This window comes from Manis javanica, chromosome 17, assembly GCF_040802235.1.
Source record: "Manis javanica isolate MJ-LG chromosome 17, MJ_LKY, whole genome shotgun sequence".
Taxonomy (NCBI): Eukaryota; Metazoa; Chordata; class Mammalia; order Pholidota; family Manidae; genus Manis; species Manis javanica.
Genome location: NC_133172.1, coordinates 12,894,710 through 12,910,783, shown reverse-complemented (window position 1 = coordinate 12,910,783; position 16,074 = coordinate 12,894,710). Strand labels below are relative to the sequence as shown.

Here is a 16,074-nt window from a genome sequence, read left to right as displayed (position 1 = left end):
TCCCTGAGTGACGTCTGTGATGGTTTCTGTAGGAATGTGTGCTGCTTGTGTGTGACACTGCTTCTTGTTGACTGCTCTGTCCTCAGTGGTTGTATCCATGAGGCTAGTGACATTTGGGATGCCAAGGCCAGAGAGTGTGTTTTGGTATGAATTTGGTTCCTTTGATACACCTGTGTGACCATGAATCCCGTTCGTGCAACCCTGACTCAAGTGCGTACTTGAGACGGGTGTGTTTCTCCTTGTGTCCAGCTGAACTGCTTATTACCTGTATGTGCTCTGCCAAAGTCAGGTGCAGCCCCATCAGGACATTTTCAAGTGCTCCACCATCCACAAGTCAGCCTTAACCTATCACGGGGTTGGCCAGAGCCCACGTCCACCCCCCCGCGCCTCTCCACCTCCTGAGGGGACGCGGCATTTAATCTCCTTATCGGCATAGCCCTCCCCCACCCCTGCTCTCCTAGGTCGCTTTATTCAAACTCCCACAGTTGACCCGTGGGGGCCGGGCAGAGTGGGATCTGGTATATTTGCCCATCCCTTCCAGTCGGCTCTTCCTTTTCAAGGACGCTCCGCACTTCTTTCCCTCCGTTATAAAAAGTACTCATGTAAATTTGACGTGCTAATTTACATACCTTTCCCAACTACGCTTTTTTCATTATCTCATCCCTATTCTTGGGTTTGAGAAGGCCGAGCTTTCATGTAAATCAATTAATTTGCATATCACTCCCTGACCCTGCCCACCCTTATTCCACGGCGTTTTGGGCTTCGAGGGGGTGGGGCTGCCCATGTAAATATACTTATGTGCATACCTTTCCGTCCCTCGCTCGGCGTAATACACGCAGAAACTCCCAGAGTCAGCCTTTCCTAACTGCTTTCCTTCCGCAAAAGGGGCGGAGCGGGGAATGCAAATAACCTCGCGCCGGCTACCGACCCACTTCCCCTTTCTATCGGGGCTGTTTTGAACTACCTCGCCCCGCCCCTCTCGGCTCGCGCCTGCGCACGTGCCGTCTTCTCCGCGGGCGCGGTCACGTGCCCACCGGGCGAGGCGGGGGCGGAGCGTCGAGGGTGGTGGGGGCGGGGTATGGCGCGCTGTGCGGCGCAGGGCGGCTGGCACAAACGGCGGCGCCGAGGCCGGAGGAAAGAGCTGGGTGAGGAGGGAGTGGGGAGGGAAGGGCGAGAGAAAAAGAAGGCGCTCGAGCCGGGGAGCCTTGGGGAGTTGGACGGAGCCAGGCGGGTGGCGGGGAGCGGGCGCCCGACCCGCCGTGACGGAGCGTGGCGACCCCGGGTGGGGGTAGGGCGTGGGGGAGGGAAGGCGCGCCGGCATGTTGGATGCCGGCCGTTGGCTGCGGGGGAGAGCCGGGAGTGGGCTGGGGAGGGGCACGGGGCCCCAGCGGCCTCTGGGACCTGCCTCCGTCGCTTGCGGCGCCGCGAGGGTCCTCGGGCCCGCACAGAAGCGGTTTGGGAGGGGGCGCTTTTTCCCGTCGTCCTGTCCCGGAGTGCTTGAACCCTCCTCCGCCCTTCCTTCTGTCCCCTTGGTCCCTCCTCCCGCGGCTCCCTTCCGTCGGTCTGTCTTAGGACCTCCCTTCCGTCTGGGTGTGTGTCGGCCCCCGACTGGCTTCCTCCGGTGGGGCTCTGCTTGACCCTTCCACTCCGTCGGTCCGGCTGTGTGAGGCCCGCCCCTCCCACCTTCCGTCCGTTTTTCTGTGTTTGGGTCCCCCCCCTTCTCTTTGTCTCTGGACTCCCCACTTTCGTCTGCGGGCCCCCAATTCCCTTTGCGTCTCTGTGGTGTCCCCAGGCTCAACCCCCTGTCTGTTTCCAGCACTTTTACTCTCCACTTCACCGTCCCGTTTCGACTTCAGGTCCTCTCTTTCTCCCCTGATCTAGTCTGTTTTCTGTGTCTCTATCCACGCATGCTGTCCCTTAGCCCCCGCCGCGGTCCTCTGTCTTTGGGTCGTCTACCAGCCTCACTCCTCAGCTGACCCCTCACTGCGTCTTGTTACTCCCCTAATTCCCACGTTTTTCTCCCCTACTTGTATTCAGGTTTTGCGGGTCTTTGTAGCCAAATCGGTTGTCCTCTCTGCTATCCCTGCACCCCCCAATCCCTTCTCCAGCCCACCTGCCTCTACCTTCTCTCTCATCCTTTTTCCTCTCTCTCCCTCTAGCCACCCTGACGGGTCCCTTCCCAAGCCCCTAGGGGCAGCAAAGGACTTGGGGACCAGCGAGAACCCCCAGGGCACGAGAAGAGCCTCTGCTGCCTGCCTGCCCTGCCTCACCCTGCCCCACACCAGGCCCAGCCGCCCCGGCCCCGGGCTGCATCCAGTGGAGGAGGAGGAGGTGGAGGAGGGTGGCACCATGGGCCCGGGCCGTGCCCTCCATGCCCGGGGGATGAAGACGCTGCTGCCATGGACAGCCCGTGCCAGCCGCAGCCCCTGAGTCAGGCTCTCCCTCAGTTGCCGGTTTCTGTGCCAGAGCCCTTGGAGCCTGGCCGGGTCAGGATGGGGGTGGAGAGTTACCTGCCCTGTCCTCTTCTACCCTCCTACCACGGTCCAGGAGCACCTGGTGAGGCCTCGGCGGGGAGTGGGACCCCCAGAGCCACAGCCACTTCCACCACAGCTAGCCCCCTGCGGGAGGGCTTCGGTGGGCAGGATGGTGGTGAGCTGCGGCCGCTGCAGAGTGAGGGTGCCGCGGCTCTGGTCACCAAGGGGTGCCAGCGACTGGCAGCCCAGGGTGCCCGACCTGAGGCCCCCAAACGGAAATGGGCAGAAGATGGTGGGGATGCCCCCACATCCAGCAAGCGGCCCTGGGCTGGGCAGGAGAACCAGGAGGCAGAGGGGGAGGGCAAGGGTGGCATGGGCTGCAGCAGTGGCAGTGGCGAGGCCAGTGCTGGGCCGAGGGAGGAGGTGCTGCCTGCTGCACCTGAGCGCTTGGCCCTGGACTATATTGTGCCCTGCATGCGGTACTATGGCATCTGCGTCAAGGACAGCTTCCTGGGGGCGGCACTGGGCAGCTGCGTGCTGGCTGAGGTGGAGGTCCTGAAGCGGGATGGTCTCCTGCGTGATGGGCAGCTAGTGAGCCAGCGGGCCATCCCGCCACGCAGCATCCGAGGGGACCAGATTGCCTGGGTGGAAGGACACGAGCCAGGCTGCCGAAGCATTGGGGTCCTCATGGCCCACGTAGACGCTCTAATCCGGCACTGTGCTGGGCGACTGGGTGGCTATGTCATCAACGGGCGCACCAAGGTAAGGCTCTGGGGACTTTGTGTGGAAGGGCTGCCTAGCAGTTGTTGGATGGCTAATACTCTGGGCACCAGTGGGTTTGAAGACAGGCTTCTGGGGTCACAGCAGGGTTTAGACAGCTCCAGGGAAGGGAGTGCTGAAATTTGCTTTGTGTCTCACTCCCCGTGGGGACTCAGGGTGTCTGCAGTTTCTTCCTGTGGGCCTTCGTTTGTGCACCTGTAAACCAGGGGTTTAGCTTGTAGCTGTAGTGGTTCTTGACTTTGCCAGGGATCTTTAGAAAACCTGAGTTGAGGTACTGAGATTCATAGCCTGCACCTGTGCATAGGCCATGCTGGGGTTCACAGCCCTCTGATGTCTGTTCTTGAGTCCCAGACCAAGAATGGTCAGTGTGGACTGGCACATAGTTTTTCTTCCATCTGACCACTTGCACCTGTCTGTTAGTTCTTCTCTATTCCCTTTTCCTTTCATTCATTTCTGTCTGCTGGCCTGTCTAGTCCATTCTTAGGAGAACCAAGAGACTGAGTGGGGAGGATAGCAGTGGTGAGGCTAGTGCCAGGCTGAGGGAGGAGGTGCTGCCTGCTGTGTCTGGTGCAGTGCTGCATTGTGCCCCATATGCTGTACAGTGGCATCGGTGTCAAGGACACCTTTCTGGGAGTGACACTGGTGGCTGTGTGCTGGCCAGGTGGAGGCCTGCCCCCCATGTTTCCCATCCCTCCCCGTTTTAGTCCGTATCCCTCATCCTTTCTGCCTTGTCCATAACTTCATCCCTGTCTGGCTTGGGTCTCTTCCCATGTTCCCCTGCTTTTGTGTCCTTTCTGGTCCCTTTTGCTTGTTTGAGAATAGTGGTTCCTAATCTTTTCTTGGAATCTGGGCCTTTTTGAGAATCTGCCAAAAACCACAGAGCCTCTTTTTAAGAACTTGTTCATTTGATTGGGGTTTATAGAGAGTCATCAGGGAGGCCGCCTTGGCCTCCAGCTGCCCATTCAGGAGCCCTGCACAAGACACCGATCCATAGGGCCTTTCTGGCCTGCTGCCAGGATGACACTCCTTATGAAGGAGTGCGAGTGGCTGGCCTTGAGTCCAAGGCTTAGTGTCATTTGGCCAAGGCCCTGCAGGGAGTATCCTCTGCACAACACTGGTGATGCTTGGCTGATGGCAGGGGCTGCCTTCTGCCCTGTGAGCATGAGGCTGTGCTCTTGACATTCCCTCTCCTCTCAAGATCTCATGATGGGTTCTGCCTCTGTGCAGCTCCACTGTGAGGCTGGAGCTGGCTCAGGAACCAGGGCTCCCTTGGGGCCGAGACCAGTGTTCTCCCTACTCCAGCTGGAACTTGTCCTACTTCCCTCTCCCTCCTGTTACTTGATAGCTGGAGAGCTGGGGGCAGCCCTTCCCCAGCCTGGCTCCTGCACAGGCTGGAGAGATCACTGGGAGTCTCCCTGCTCACAGGGTGCTCAGCACCTTCACCCCAAGGTCACCTACCCTCCAGGGAAGAAGGCTGGGGGAGACCACAAGAACCAGGTGTCTAGGGCAGGACACTTCTGAGCCTCAGTTTGCTCATTCACAGGATAGGAAAATCAGGCTTGTCTGGAGCCATTGTAGGAGGATCGGGTGGGTAGAGGGAGCAGGTCTCTGCTCCTTTGAATGTAGTTGGGACCAGGGCCTGGGCTAGGATGGTGTGTGTGTGTGTGTGTGTGTGGCTGTGTGTGTTGGGACTTCTTTAGCCCTGGAGTAACCCTTATTGCCCTGGGAGGCAAGAACACGCCAGGCTGGATAGAGGAGGGAGGAGAGGAGCCAGCCCAATCACTGAAGTTCCTCTCAGACCCTCCCCTGCCCCAGTGAGACAGCAACTCCAGGCTTCCCTGCCTTCAAAGGGCAACATCTTGGCCCCCTCTCCGGGCTCTGGAGTAGGACTGTGTGGGTTGCTGAGGTGTGTGGTCACATGGTGTTGGGGAGGGGCACAGATCCTAAGTGTGGCTGGGGCTGGCAGCAACCTGCCTCTCAGTTTGTTCTGAGTTCAGCTCCTGTGTTCCCTTCTCTCCCTAGTTCCTCTGCCCAGTTGACCTGCAGATGAAGAGAGATGACTTCCCCTTGCCTCAAGGACTACCATAGGGGACCCCAGGGAGGGCCTGGCTGGTTTGGTTTACCCCTTTAAGGCTAGCTTGGAGGTGGGGCCTGCTGTCATTGGCTCACTCCCTGGCTTCTGACTTAGTGGGGTAGTGGTGGTGGTGTGTGTGTAAGTAATTCTTGGCACATTGTCACCAATAGCGTTTAACTCTTTAGTCTCCTGGCTCTGATCAACTTCCCCTTTCCTGAGATGGGAGAGTGAGAAACAAGTTTCCATATCTCTCTGCTTATTGTCCTGTTCTTTTGTGGTTGCAGGAAATAGATGCTTCTCTGGGTTCAGAGGATGCTGCCCCTCCGCCAACTAACGTGTGTGTGTGTGGGAACCTTAAAGGGCCTGTTTCTGTGCCCAGCCTTCTTACACAAGAGTCATTACATTCCAGACTCCAGAGGGTGTTCTGCCCGCATGGGGGGGTGACCCTGTGTGAGGGTGCACTGGTAGGACAGAGTGGATGCCCTGGACTGAAAAGAGTGCCTTCAATCAGCAGCTACTGCCTGGGCACTAGGGAGACAAGCTTGGCCCCAGGAGCTCCTCTGGGGCTTCCTTTCGGACAAAACTAGGTAAACAAGTACCTGAGTAGACTTCACATTGAGAGGGGTGGATGGAACATCAGCCCAGGTGCCTTCAGCTGGAGTACCTATGGTGGCCCTTGACTGGAGATCTAAATAACAGAGAGGACCAGGGGGAAGAGTATTCCAGGTAGGTGCAGAGGCCTTGGGGGTGAGCTTGGCCTGGTCAGAGAACAGTCAGGAGTCTCTAGGCTGGAGTGATGGGGATAGTAGACGAGGTTGATGGCGTTGGAGGTTGTGGTCAATGGGGAGCTTGAAAGGATTTGAGCAATGAAGAGCTCCAAAAAAGGTCTCTGGCTGCTGTGGGGTTGGATTGTAGAGAAAGAGGCTGCAGCACTTCCTTTCCCACTGGCAGAACCAGCAAAATCTGCTTGGATTCTAACTGTGGAGGGCTTGCCTGTCCCTGATCAGACTCACTGAGTCCAGGCCACCTCTCAGTGGGGTGGTTGCTCGGAGCTCTGAGCTGTCTGCAGGGAGCAAGCAGTGCAGAGAAGGTTCTGCTGAACCTGCAGCTTGGGGCCAGGGTCTTTCCCTGTGCTGCTGAAGAGAAGCGGAGGCTTTGCGCTGCTGGGTTAGCCATATCCGGTGGCAGTCCTCCTGGTCCCTTTCCCAGGGCAGGTGCTTAATGCAGGGCACTTTATCATCCACCTGGGATGAGCCCTGGGAATAACCTGGTGTGTGAAGGCCGAGGGAGTGAGTGCTGGACATTCTTCTGTTTTGACAGCAGAGGCCAGTCCTCTAGGTCAGGGATGTTGTTTCAGGGCTGTGGCCCGCAGGTGTAGCCGAGCGTTGTGGGGTGTGGCAGTCCTGGTGTGGACTGAGGAGTCAAGACAGATGGTGGGAGGAACTGCAGGGTCCTCATGACAGTGTTCCCCTCTTTGCCTCATCCTCCAGTGGCTTTGATCAGAGGATAGACAGGGACTCTTTTTTTTTTTCTTAATGTCATTTCAGCCTGTTCTTAGTTTCTCTTTCATGTGGCAGGCACCATGCTGGGTGCCTTCCCAAACGTTCATGTCTTGTCCAGTTCCCACAGTGACCTGTGGAGTGGCTGTGAGCCCCAGTTCATAGATGAGGAGTTAGGTCTGCAGGAGTGGCTGGGGCCCAGGCCTCGGCATGGTCAGGGCTGGCCAGGACCTAGGGAACAGCAGCTGTTAGGGAGAGGAACCCTGTGGCTAGACTGTACACACAGAAGCCAAGATCTGGAATGAGCCTTTTTAGATCTGGTGGGGGGCGTCAAGAACCTCCAGAGTTATGTTCTCAGGGGGGCTTAATGTTACTGCTGAAGATAGAAAGTTGTTTATTAGCCCATTGTACAGATGAGGCAGTTGAGGCCTAGTCATTTGATGGGACTTTTCTGTCCAGGGCTACTCAGCAAGCAGCAAGATAGCCTTGGAATTGGGATTAGATCCCAGGTTCTAGTCACACTGTAGGTTTTGGTACCTTGTCAGATGTGTAGGAAATAGGTCATTCGTTTGTCAGGGGGAGTTCTCTATAGTCACGGGCAGCAGTTCTCAACATTGCTGCATATATTAGAATAACTGGGGTGGGGGTGGCAGGGTGGGGTGTTCAAAATTTCAGGCTCCAACTGAGGGCATCAGTGTCCCAAGTGATTCCACCTAGTAGCCGAGGGTCAAGACTCTTGTGTAGGGCTGTGGGCCACATCCCCACATACCAGAAAATACTGAGATTTCTTTTATTCTACTGAAATGCCTCAGGTGGGATTGAGTTATCTGTAAAAAATCAAACCCCCCAGTTCTCTTATTGTGCCCCATCTGGATGCAGGTCCTCGGCATGTGAGCATGGGGAGTGGGCTCTTGAGGCCTTGCAGCTGAGGTTTCTGGTAGATGGGGGCTTGGCTGAAAAGGAGAAAGGCTGGGCATTGGAAGCCTTGGAGCCCAGGACATTCAAGTCAGGGGAGAGACAAGGGGCAGGGAGGGGTGAAAAGGAGGACGTGGTGGTTGCTTCCCCAAATGTCCCTGCCTAGCCCCAGTAAACCCACCTACATCCGTCTCTGCCAGGCCATGGTGGCGTGTTACCCAGGCAACGGGCTGGGGTACGTGAGGCATGTGGATAATCCCCACGGCGATGGGCGCTGCATCACCTGTATCTATTACCTGAATCAGAACTGGGATGTCAAGGTAGAGTGTGGGGCTGGTGGGGACAGCTGCATCCACTGTTTTCCACTTACTAGCATTTTCCCATTCCTCTTCGCAACCTACAGTGGGGTGGTGCAGTATGCTGGCTGGCTCTTCCTGGGAAATGGTACCACTTCTCCAGCTAACTGGTCACTTGCAGGGATGGTGCTGTCTGCCCAGTCTCAGGCCTTATGAACACTCCTCCCCCACTTCCTGTGGTCTTCAGTAGCTTCCTTCCCATCTCCATGGTGATGCAGACCATGGGCTGCTATTAATTTTAAGACCCTCAGGGGTGGGAGGGAGTTGTGTGCCGCTGCTGCGCCCCCTGGTGGGCTTCTGGGGGTGGACCGTGCAACGTGGAGGTTCCAGGCAGGAGCAGCACCCCCCACCCCCCACCCCCACCCTCTGGCCTGCCCTCAGGTGCACGGTGGCCTGCTGCAGATCTTTCCTGAGGGCCGCCCTGTGGTAGCCAACATCGAGCCACTCTTTGACCGGCTGCTCATTTTCTGGTCTGACCGGCGGAACCCCCATGAGGTGAAACCAGCGTATGCCACCAGGTATGACCCATGTTTCTGGGAATGTGCCCAGGTGCTCCTCTGGTGCCCCCAAAGTCTTACCATGTCCCTGGAGTGACTAGGGAGTGATGAAGTGCTGAGAGGAGGTCTAGATGGGAACAGAACCAGGCTCAGAAGGGTGGACTGTAGTTTCAGTTTGGGTATGGTGACTTCAAATGAGGAAAAGTCATCTCTGACTGCCTTCTGGGGCTGCTCTGGTTCCCAGGTATGCCATCACTGTCTGGTATTTTGATGCCAAGGAGCGCGCAGCAGCCAAAGACAAGTATCAGCTAGGTATCTGCTTCCCAAGTGGCATCCCCTCCTTCAGCTCCTTCCTATTCCATGTACTCACTAGGCTTCTGACTACTCATTCTTCTTCCCATCTGATCACCTTCCCTGGACAGCCCACTCTTCTGGTATCCCCAGCATGAGCCCCGTCTCCTCTGGTCCTCTCCCCCATCGTCCCAGGTTTTCCTTGGTCTCTTTGTCCCTTCCCTGATGATTCACTGTCTCCTGTCCCCTTCTCACCACCAGCATCAGGACAGAAAGGTGTTCAAGTTCCTGTATCACAGCCAACTACACCCACCTAGTGGCCGGCCCTGAGCTGCGTGGACAGGCAGCTTGCCCCGACTGCTGGAGTGTCCCCGGCCCTGTGCTGCTGAACCAGCAGCCCACCATTCTTGGTGCCTGCTCCTTCCCTGCCACCACCACTGCTTCCAGCTTTGCCTCTGTCCTGTCCTGCCTGGTGTGGAGGGCTCTGTCCATTGCTGAGGACCAAGGAGGAGGAGAGACCTCTGCTGCCCTGTGATGGAGGCCAGGGCTGTGACACAGGCAGGGGCCAGTAGTGGGGCTACCATTACTGGAGCTTGGGGCCTGTGTCCTGCCCTGTCTGGTCATGCCCCTTACAGGTGTGGAAAGCTGGAAGGAGGCATTGCCACCTCCCACCAGGATGCAGGATTTGGGGTTGGGGTGAGTCATGGCCTCTTGCTGGGAAAGGTTTGTGTGTGGGGGATAATTTCCACGGCCCCCCCACCCCGACTTCTCCAGTCTGGAATGTGAAGTGACTCCCCAAACCCTTGGACCATGGCACCTTTTGGACTAGAATGCCACTGCTTGGGTAGGATAAAAGGTGCAGGTAGGAGCATGGGTGTGAAAGTCCTGTCAGCCAAGAAAGAAATAAAAGTTTACCTCAGAGCTGCACACACTTGATGCTCTTTTTGGTAAGGAGGGTGCTTCATCTGCAATTCAGGGCCTTTAATGACCAAAAGGGTAGGGAGGTTTGAGAGCCAGTGAGCAGAGGGTAGGTGAGCCTGACCTCAGCGGGCCACCAGGCGGAGCTGGAAGGCTGGGGGCACGTTGCCCAGGCCAGTGCATTGTGGGGTGAGGTCAATGTTGGCAGGGCTCCCCACAGGGAGCAGACAGAACCGTTGGAGGATGGTTGTGAAGAAGAGGAAGATCTCTGATCGTGCTAGGCCTGCACCCAGGCACATCCGCTTTCCTAGGGACACAGGGACACAGGGTGAGAACCCCATATACCCTAGGGCTTGTTGAAGCTGGTCTCCTCCCTGCCTGGCCCTAACCTAGGGCAAAGGGCATGAAGGCATCATTGCTCTGGAACTTGCCCTTGTCATCCAGGAAGTTGGTGGGGTTGAAGCAATCTGGGTCCTTGAATTGGCTGGGGTCCCGGTGTGCAGACACAAGCAGAGGAATCACGAAGGTACCCTTGGGGAATGCACAAGGGTTACCCGAGACTTCAAGCAATTGCCTTTCTGCCATCTAAAACCCTGTTTAAAAAGTAGGCTTTTCTTGCTCCCAGGGCTATTCCTGTGCATGCCCATGTGGCTGCTGCTCTTTGTTAATCAGCCCCCATGCAGAATCCCCAGGTTTGGTGGGCACCTTGGGGAGAAAGTGGCCATGCAGGTGGGTGTTGTGGGTGAGGGCACGAGGCAGCCCTAGTGGTAGCACGCTGGTGAAGCGCTGGAGCTCATGCAGCACAGCGTTGGTGTAGGGCAGGTGCTCACGGTCCGCCAGGCTTGGAGTGCGCATCCGACCTACCACAGCGTCCAGCTCAGCCTGCATCTTGGCTGGGGCAGGTGGAAAGTGTGACTTGTGCGTGCCACAGTCCCCAGCCATATCCAAGCCACAGCCCCCCTTCATCCTTGGCTCTCTAGCTTACAGACCTGTGACCTCTGGGTACTTAAGCAGAATGAGGAGCCCAGAGCGCAGGGTGATGCTGGTGGTCTCGGTGCCACCGAAGAAAAGGTTATGTGTAGTCATCACCAATGTCTCCTCCTGGAAATGGCTCTCTGGATTCTTCTGTTCCTGAGACAGAGAAGGATGCTGCTTCATGCCAGGTACCTACCTAGTGAGAAACATGGATAGAGTTCAGGGCAGCTGGGGCATGCACCTTATCCATCTGATCCAGGAAGCAGTCGATGAAATCACGGGGCTCCCCAGGTTGCCGAGTCTGCCGGTGCCTCTGGATTTGCTCAGAAATGAAGATACGAAGCTCCTCAAAGTTTTGGAAGATTCGATGATGTGGGCCAGGGATCCAGTTCAGGAGGGAGGGGAAAATGTTGTACATCTGTGGGGACAGAATTTCAGTAGACATTTGAACAAGACTGCTAGTTATCCAACAGGGAGACCGCATGAAGACATGTTACAAGTTCTAGGACTTCCAAGATTCTAGACTCTTCCAGTGATTTAATGTAGGTAGGTCTACATACCCAGGGTTTAGCACAGGGCACACAAGGGAGAGGCTAGAGCTGGCCCTCTCACCTCGCCCCACCTGGAACTCATGATGCGGAAGTTATCACTGAAGAGGTCTAGGAGCCTCAGGAACTCCGGGTCGTCATAGCCATAGCGGTTCCCAAAGACCACAGAACAGATAACATTAGATACAGCATTATGTAGTAGTTGCTGGGGGTCGAACGGGGCTCCTGGGAGTGGAACAGGACAAGGTCATAAGTGGCACCCAGATAACATGGCTTCGTCCCATCCGTCGTTCCCGCGTCCCTTTCTAGTCCACTGGTTACACCCACGCGAAGTCCCTCACTTTCCCGACTAGGCCTCACCAACAGTGGCTTGCAATTCGCCAAGCAGACAAGCCGCCTCCTCTAGGATGCGCTCCTCGATGGTCCGCGACCCCAACCCGAACTCCTTAAGCGCCCCAAGTGTAAAATTGCGCAGCGTCCGCCAGCGCTGCCCGTTGGAAAAAACGATACCTGCGGCGGGGCAGAGAAGGGGGCAGGCCAGAGTAGTGGCCTGGACTTCCTTGCAACCCTTCGGTCTGCTTATTTCCAGATCTCTTAGTTGCCACCCCAGCCTTCTTGGCCCCATCCATCTACACAGGGGTCCTTCTGCTGGTCCGGATCCCTGCCCACCGCTGGCTCTTTGGCTTTGACTCTTAGGCTCTCCTATTGGCTGCGTGAGGAAGCTGCCCTCCGCTTTCAGCCCCTACACCTTAGCTCCGCCCCCGCTCGCCGTGCGCCCTCCTTAGCGCTGCTCCTCTATTAGGCCCCGCCCCAACCTTTTATCCCAGACTGCCCTAGGCCCCGCGCTCCCGCCGCCCGGGCCTCACCGTTTCCGCGCGTGAAGGGTTCGAAGACTGCCATGGCCCCGCGGCCGGAGAAGGCGTCCGCTTGCCGCACTAACGCGTCCCGCAGTGCGGCGTAACCACACAGCACCACTGCAGGGCGCGGGCCCAGCCGCACTGTGAACACCGGGCCCCAGCGGGCAGACAGCTGCGCGGAGCCGGTGCTCAGCGGGTCCGGGTCGGGGATCCTGACCCGCTCCTGCACCGAGACCCCCATGCCACCTCCCTCAACTTCACACCCAGGTATCCCACTCTCAACCTCGCATTCCAGGCCCAGGAGTCCAGGTCCCCAGCCTCATTGTACCTCTGACCCACGAGTCAAGCCCCCAGCTCTCTCTTCCCTCAGATGTGGAAGTCCAGGTCCCCAGCCTTCTGCACCCCTCAGAACTGGGCGTCTGGGCCCTCAGTACCCGACTCCTTGCCTCAAGCCCGGAGAACACACCTCTCAGCTCCCCTCCCCGACCTGGCTTTCCACAGCAGGCTCCTCCTCTCACAGCCAGATGTCCTGGCCCCCAACCTTCCACGCCCGCAGGCTCCTTCTTTTCAGACACAGGACTCCAGACCTCTCAACCTTCCTCATGATCCGGCCGGTTCGAGCTCTCAGCTCTGACCTCATTCAGAGAACCAGCTCCTATACCAACTTTCAGGACATCAGAATTCTTTTTCCCCAACCCCCTGACAGGGCTACCTCCATGAGTGTGCGATCCAGGCGTCGGGGCACCAGCTGCAGCAGGTTCCCCAGCAGCGGGAGTGGCGTGGGCCCCGGGGGTAAGGCCCCCTTCCTCTGAGTTTGCCTGGTGCCCCACCTCCACCTGGCTAGCGCCAGCAGAACGAATAGCCACAGCAGAGCTGTGAGGCCCGGGATCGCCATGCTGCCCATCTTCCAGGCCCGTGCCCTTCAGTTCTATTTTATCTCCTTGGGGTCTTGGGTGGAGTAGAGGCAGGCAGAGGCAGAGAACAGAGTGGGCGGGATGGGAGTCTGTAGGCTGCACCTTCCTTAGATTCCCCAATCCAAGGTCTCCACCCCGCCTCTCAGCCCATTCCCGGTTGTGCCTGGCTCTGCCTGATCTCTTTTGTGCCCGCCTCAGACTGTCCCATTTGGCAACCTCCGTGCACCATCACTTCCAGGTCGATACACCCGGCCCACAGGTGCACCCTTCCTGGATCCCTAGCACCTTTGGATCCATCCTATTTGGCCTGTAGATGTGCATCCCTGAATTCCCCGGGCCACCTCTGTCTGTGCCCAAGACCCCAAAACACTGTATCCTGTACTTCTGATTCCTAAATGAACTCCCGACTTCTAAATATGCTTCTAAAAACACCCCTGCTGACATGCCCATTAGCCTGGCACTCCTGTGCCCTGTGCCTGTGATACCTAGGGGCTTGTATCTGAGCCCTTGTCATCTCCATGCCCATTGCTCTTGGAGCCTTGTATGCTGTACCTGTCTCCTGGATGCTCACTTGAGTTCCCTTGCCTCCTGTTGCCCATCAGCTGGCATTCCTGTGTCTAGCCTTATAACTCTTGGGTGCCTTCTACATGTTGACCCCTTGTATCTCCTTCATACTTGTGCCCTGCCCTGAACTCTGCCATCTCTATTCCCAATGCTCTGGCTCCCAGATGCCTCCAAATGTCCTGTGCACATACTTCTCAACACCTGGTCTCCAGTCCCCCAGGCTCCTCACTGGGCCCTCCAGCCGAGGCCAGGCCATGATGGCAGACAAACTTAATTTCACTCCGGCAGCCCCTGGGGGTGCAGGCTGGTAGAGGATGTGGCTGAGTCAGTGCTTGGAGCCAACTTCAGAAATGTGACCCACCTTCCCACTGCCCCTGGCGTTTGGATCCAGCCTTCCACCAGGTGCCTAGCCCAGGACTGGACTTTCAGAGGCTGGGGGGTGGGGATGGGGGGGCGGCATGAAGAGTGTAGGACTGGGTTTGTCTCTGGGCATGTCTCTTGTGTCTGTCTATCTTTGCTTCATCTCAGTGTCTCTTTCAGTCTTTGCCTGTGTTTCTCTGATTCTGCTCATCTCTCTCTCTCTTTCTGTCTATCCCTGTTTACTCTCCACATCTGCTTTGGTTCATGTCCATTTTCTTTCTCTTTTCAGGATGTCTGTCTTTTTCTACTTCTCCCAGCTTGACCTTAGTCTCTGTCTATGCTTCCTTGCCTGCCTGCCGACCGCTGTCTCTGTATGTCTGATCGTGGGTCTCCCTACCTGTCAGCCCTTCTTTGTGCAGGAACCTGGGGTGGCAGGGCTTGTGGGTGGGGCCCTGGCTCTTGGGCACTAACTCAGCAGTGAGCATGTGGCCGCCACCCCACCCTGCTGGGCCAGGCCCTGTCTTTTCAAGGCAGGCATTTTATCTTGTTCACTTCCGTACCCCCAGTGCCTAAAACAGTGCTCAGCACACTAGGTACTAGATAAATGTTTGTTGAATGAATGCACACATGACTCTCTATATTGTGATATGTCTTTCTGTCTCTCTCTAGCTGAGACTCTCTCAGTCTCCATCTTTTGCTGGATCCTGTGACTGCCTCTCCTCCTTTCTGTGTGTCTCATCTCTTGAAGCTGTGTCTAGTTCACTTTTTCTTTTTCTCTCAGATCTCTCTTCATCTCTGTTCCTCTCTTACTTTTTAATCTCTGTTTTAGAATCTCCCTGTCTTCCTTCTCTCTGGACGTCCTTGACTCTCCCTATTTCTCCATATCTCTATCTTCTCTGTATGGCTCACTCTGTCTCTCTCCATTACCATCTGTCTCTTTTTCAGGATTTCCATGTGTTTTTCTTTGATGTCTCTCCATCTTTCTCAGGACCTCTGAGTTTCTCCTTCTCTCCCTCTGCCTCTGTGTCCCTGGCTGGGCCCTGGGGCAGACTCTGTGGTTGGCCTGTGGTGGTAACAGCGTGGGGATTAAGGAGCTGACGCTGCATGGTAGGACCGCCTATAAGCCTCACCCTGGCCGGCCCCATGCTCAGCAGAGCATGTCCCAGCTTCTGGTTGGCCCTGGGGAGACCCCATCCAGGGTAGGGCCTCCCAGGCCACCTCCACCCATGGCTGGGGGGCCATCACACTCTGCCTGACTCAGGCTCAATGACTCTTGGGATGCTGCTCATTGAGGAAAGCTACTGTCAGCAGAATGTTGGAGTGTCAAGTCCAGTCCCAGGTTGGGAGGCCCCAAGCCCGGGAATGCTGTCCCCACCCCAAAGGGAAGAATTGCAAGGCAAAGCAACATCTAATGAGAGGGGTGACAAATGGGGAGTTTCCATTTGTCAGGTCTTCCAGTTCCTTGCTTCCTCCATTCTTTGCCCTTCCTCTCCATATTTGATCATTTCTGATTCTTGTCTTTCTCCCCATTTCTCAGAGTCTGTATCTCTGTGCTTTCCTCTGTGTTTCTGACTTGTGAGATTGAGAGGAGCTGTGTTTGGACCAGACTGCATTCTGATTTCAGCTCCGTCCACTTTTGGCTGTGTGGTCTTGGACAAGTCACCTCACCTCTCTGGGCATCAGTTTGCTCATCTGTGAAAATGTATAATAAAATCCCTTTGCCTCACAGGGAGATTTAAAGGAGGCATTTAGAAGTGTGCACAGGAACCACTAGGTAAGGATTAGTAACTGTTATTTCTCAGTCTCTGTGTCCCTTGCTTTCTCCCTGCTTACAGCTCCGTGTTTGTAAAGGGCCAGCATCTCTTGCAGATCTGTTTGTTATCTCTCTGGCTGCTTTTTCTCAGCCTTGGTCTTTCTGTTTCTCTGTCTTCAGGCCCTCACAACCTTTACTTTCCAGCCTGTCACCAGGAAACAATTTCTCCCAATTTCTAGCCGCCCTAAGGGTGAGGTGGAACCAGTTAGGGTGTTCTCTCTGCAACCCCTTCCTTCTCC

At 56.4% G+C, this 16,074-nt stretch overlaps 2 protein-coding genes across 6 annotated transcripts; one reads left to right on the top strand and one right to left on the bottom strand.

Annotated features, from left to right (window-relative positions):
* The first annotated feature begins 1,002 nt into the window (after nucleotides 1-1,002).
* Nucleotides 1,003-9,813, top strand: EGLN2 (egl-9 family hypoxia inducible factor 2). Of its 2 annotated transcripts, XM_017661282.3 has the most exons (6): nucleotides 1,005-1,145; nucleotides 2,160-3,236; nucleotides 7,943-8,062; nucleotides 8,480-8,616; nucleotides 8,840-8,907; nucleotides 9,148-9,813. In XM_017661282.3, the coding sequence occupies exons 2-6, from the start codon at nucleotides 2,400-2,402 to the stop codon at nucleotides 9,201-9,203; spliced, it is 1,218 nt and encodes a 405-aa protein (XP_017516771.2). In that variant the 5' UTR covers nucleotides 1,005-1,145; nucleotides 2,160-2,399; the 3' UTR covers nucleotides 9,204-9,813. The 2 variants fall into 2 exon arrangements, with proteins under 2 accessions (XP_073082572.1, XP_017516771.2); XM_073226471.1 differs by lacking the exon at nucleotides 7,943-8,062 and having other exon boundaries at nucleotides 1,003-1,145.
* A 74-nt stretch (nucleotides 9,814-9,887) lies between these two features.
* Nucleotides 9,888-15,982, bottom strand: LOC108397732 (cytochrome P450 2F2-like). Of its 4 annotated transcripts, none has more exons than XM_017661277.3 (9): nucleotides 12,897-15,982; nucleotides 12,194-12,356; nucleotides 11,688-11,837; nucleotides 11,392-11,552; nucleotides 11,021-11,197; nucleotides 10,794-10,935; nucleotides 10,510-10,697; nucleotides 10,194-10,335; nucleotides 9,888-10,111 (listed from the first exon to the last, which is right to left on the bottom strand). In XM_017661277.3, exons 1-9 carry the CDS (start codon nucleotides 13,086-13,088, stop codon nucleotides 9,930-9,932), a joined length of 1,497 nt encoding a protein of 498 aa, XP_017516766.1. In that variant the 5' UTR covers nucleotides 13,089-15,982; the 3' UTR covers nucleotides 9,888-9,929. The 4 variants fall into 4 exon arrangements, with proteins under 4 accessions (XP_017516766.1, XP_073082568.1, XP_073082567.1 ...); XM_073226467.1 differs by having other exon boundaries at nucleotides 10,236-10,335; XM_073226466.1 differs by having other exon boundaries at nucleotides 10,794-10,929.
* Between the last annotated feature and the right edge of the window lie 92 nt (nucleotides 15,983-16,074).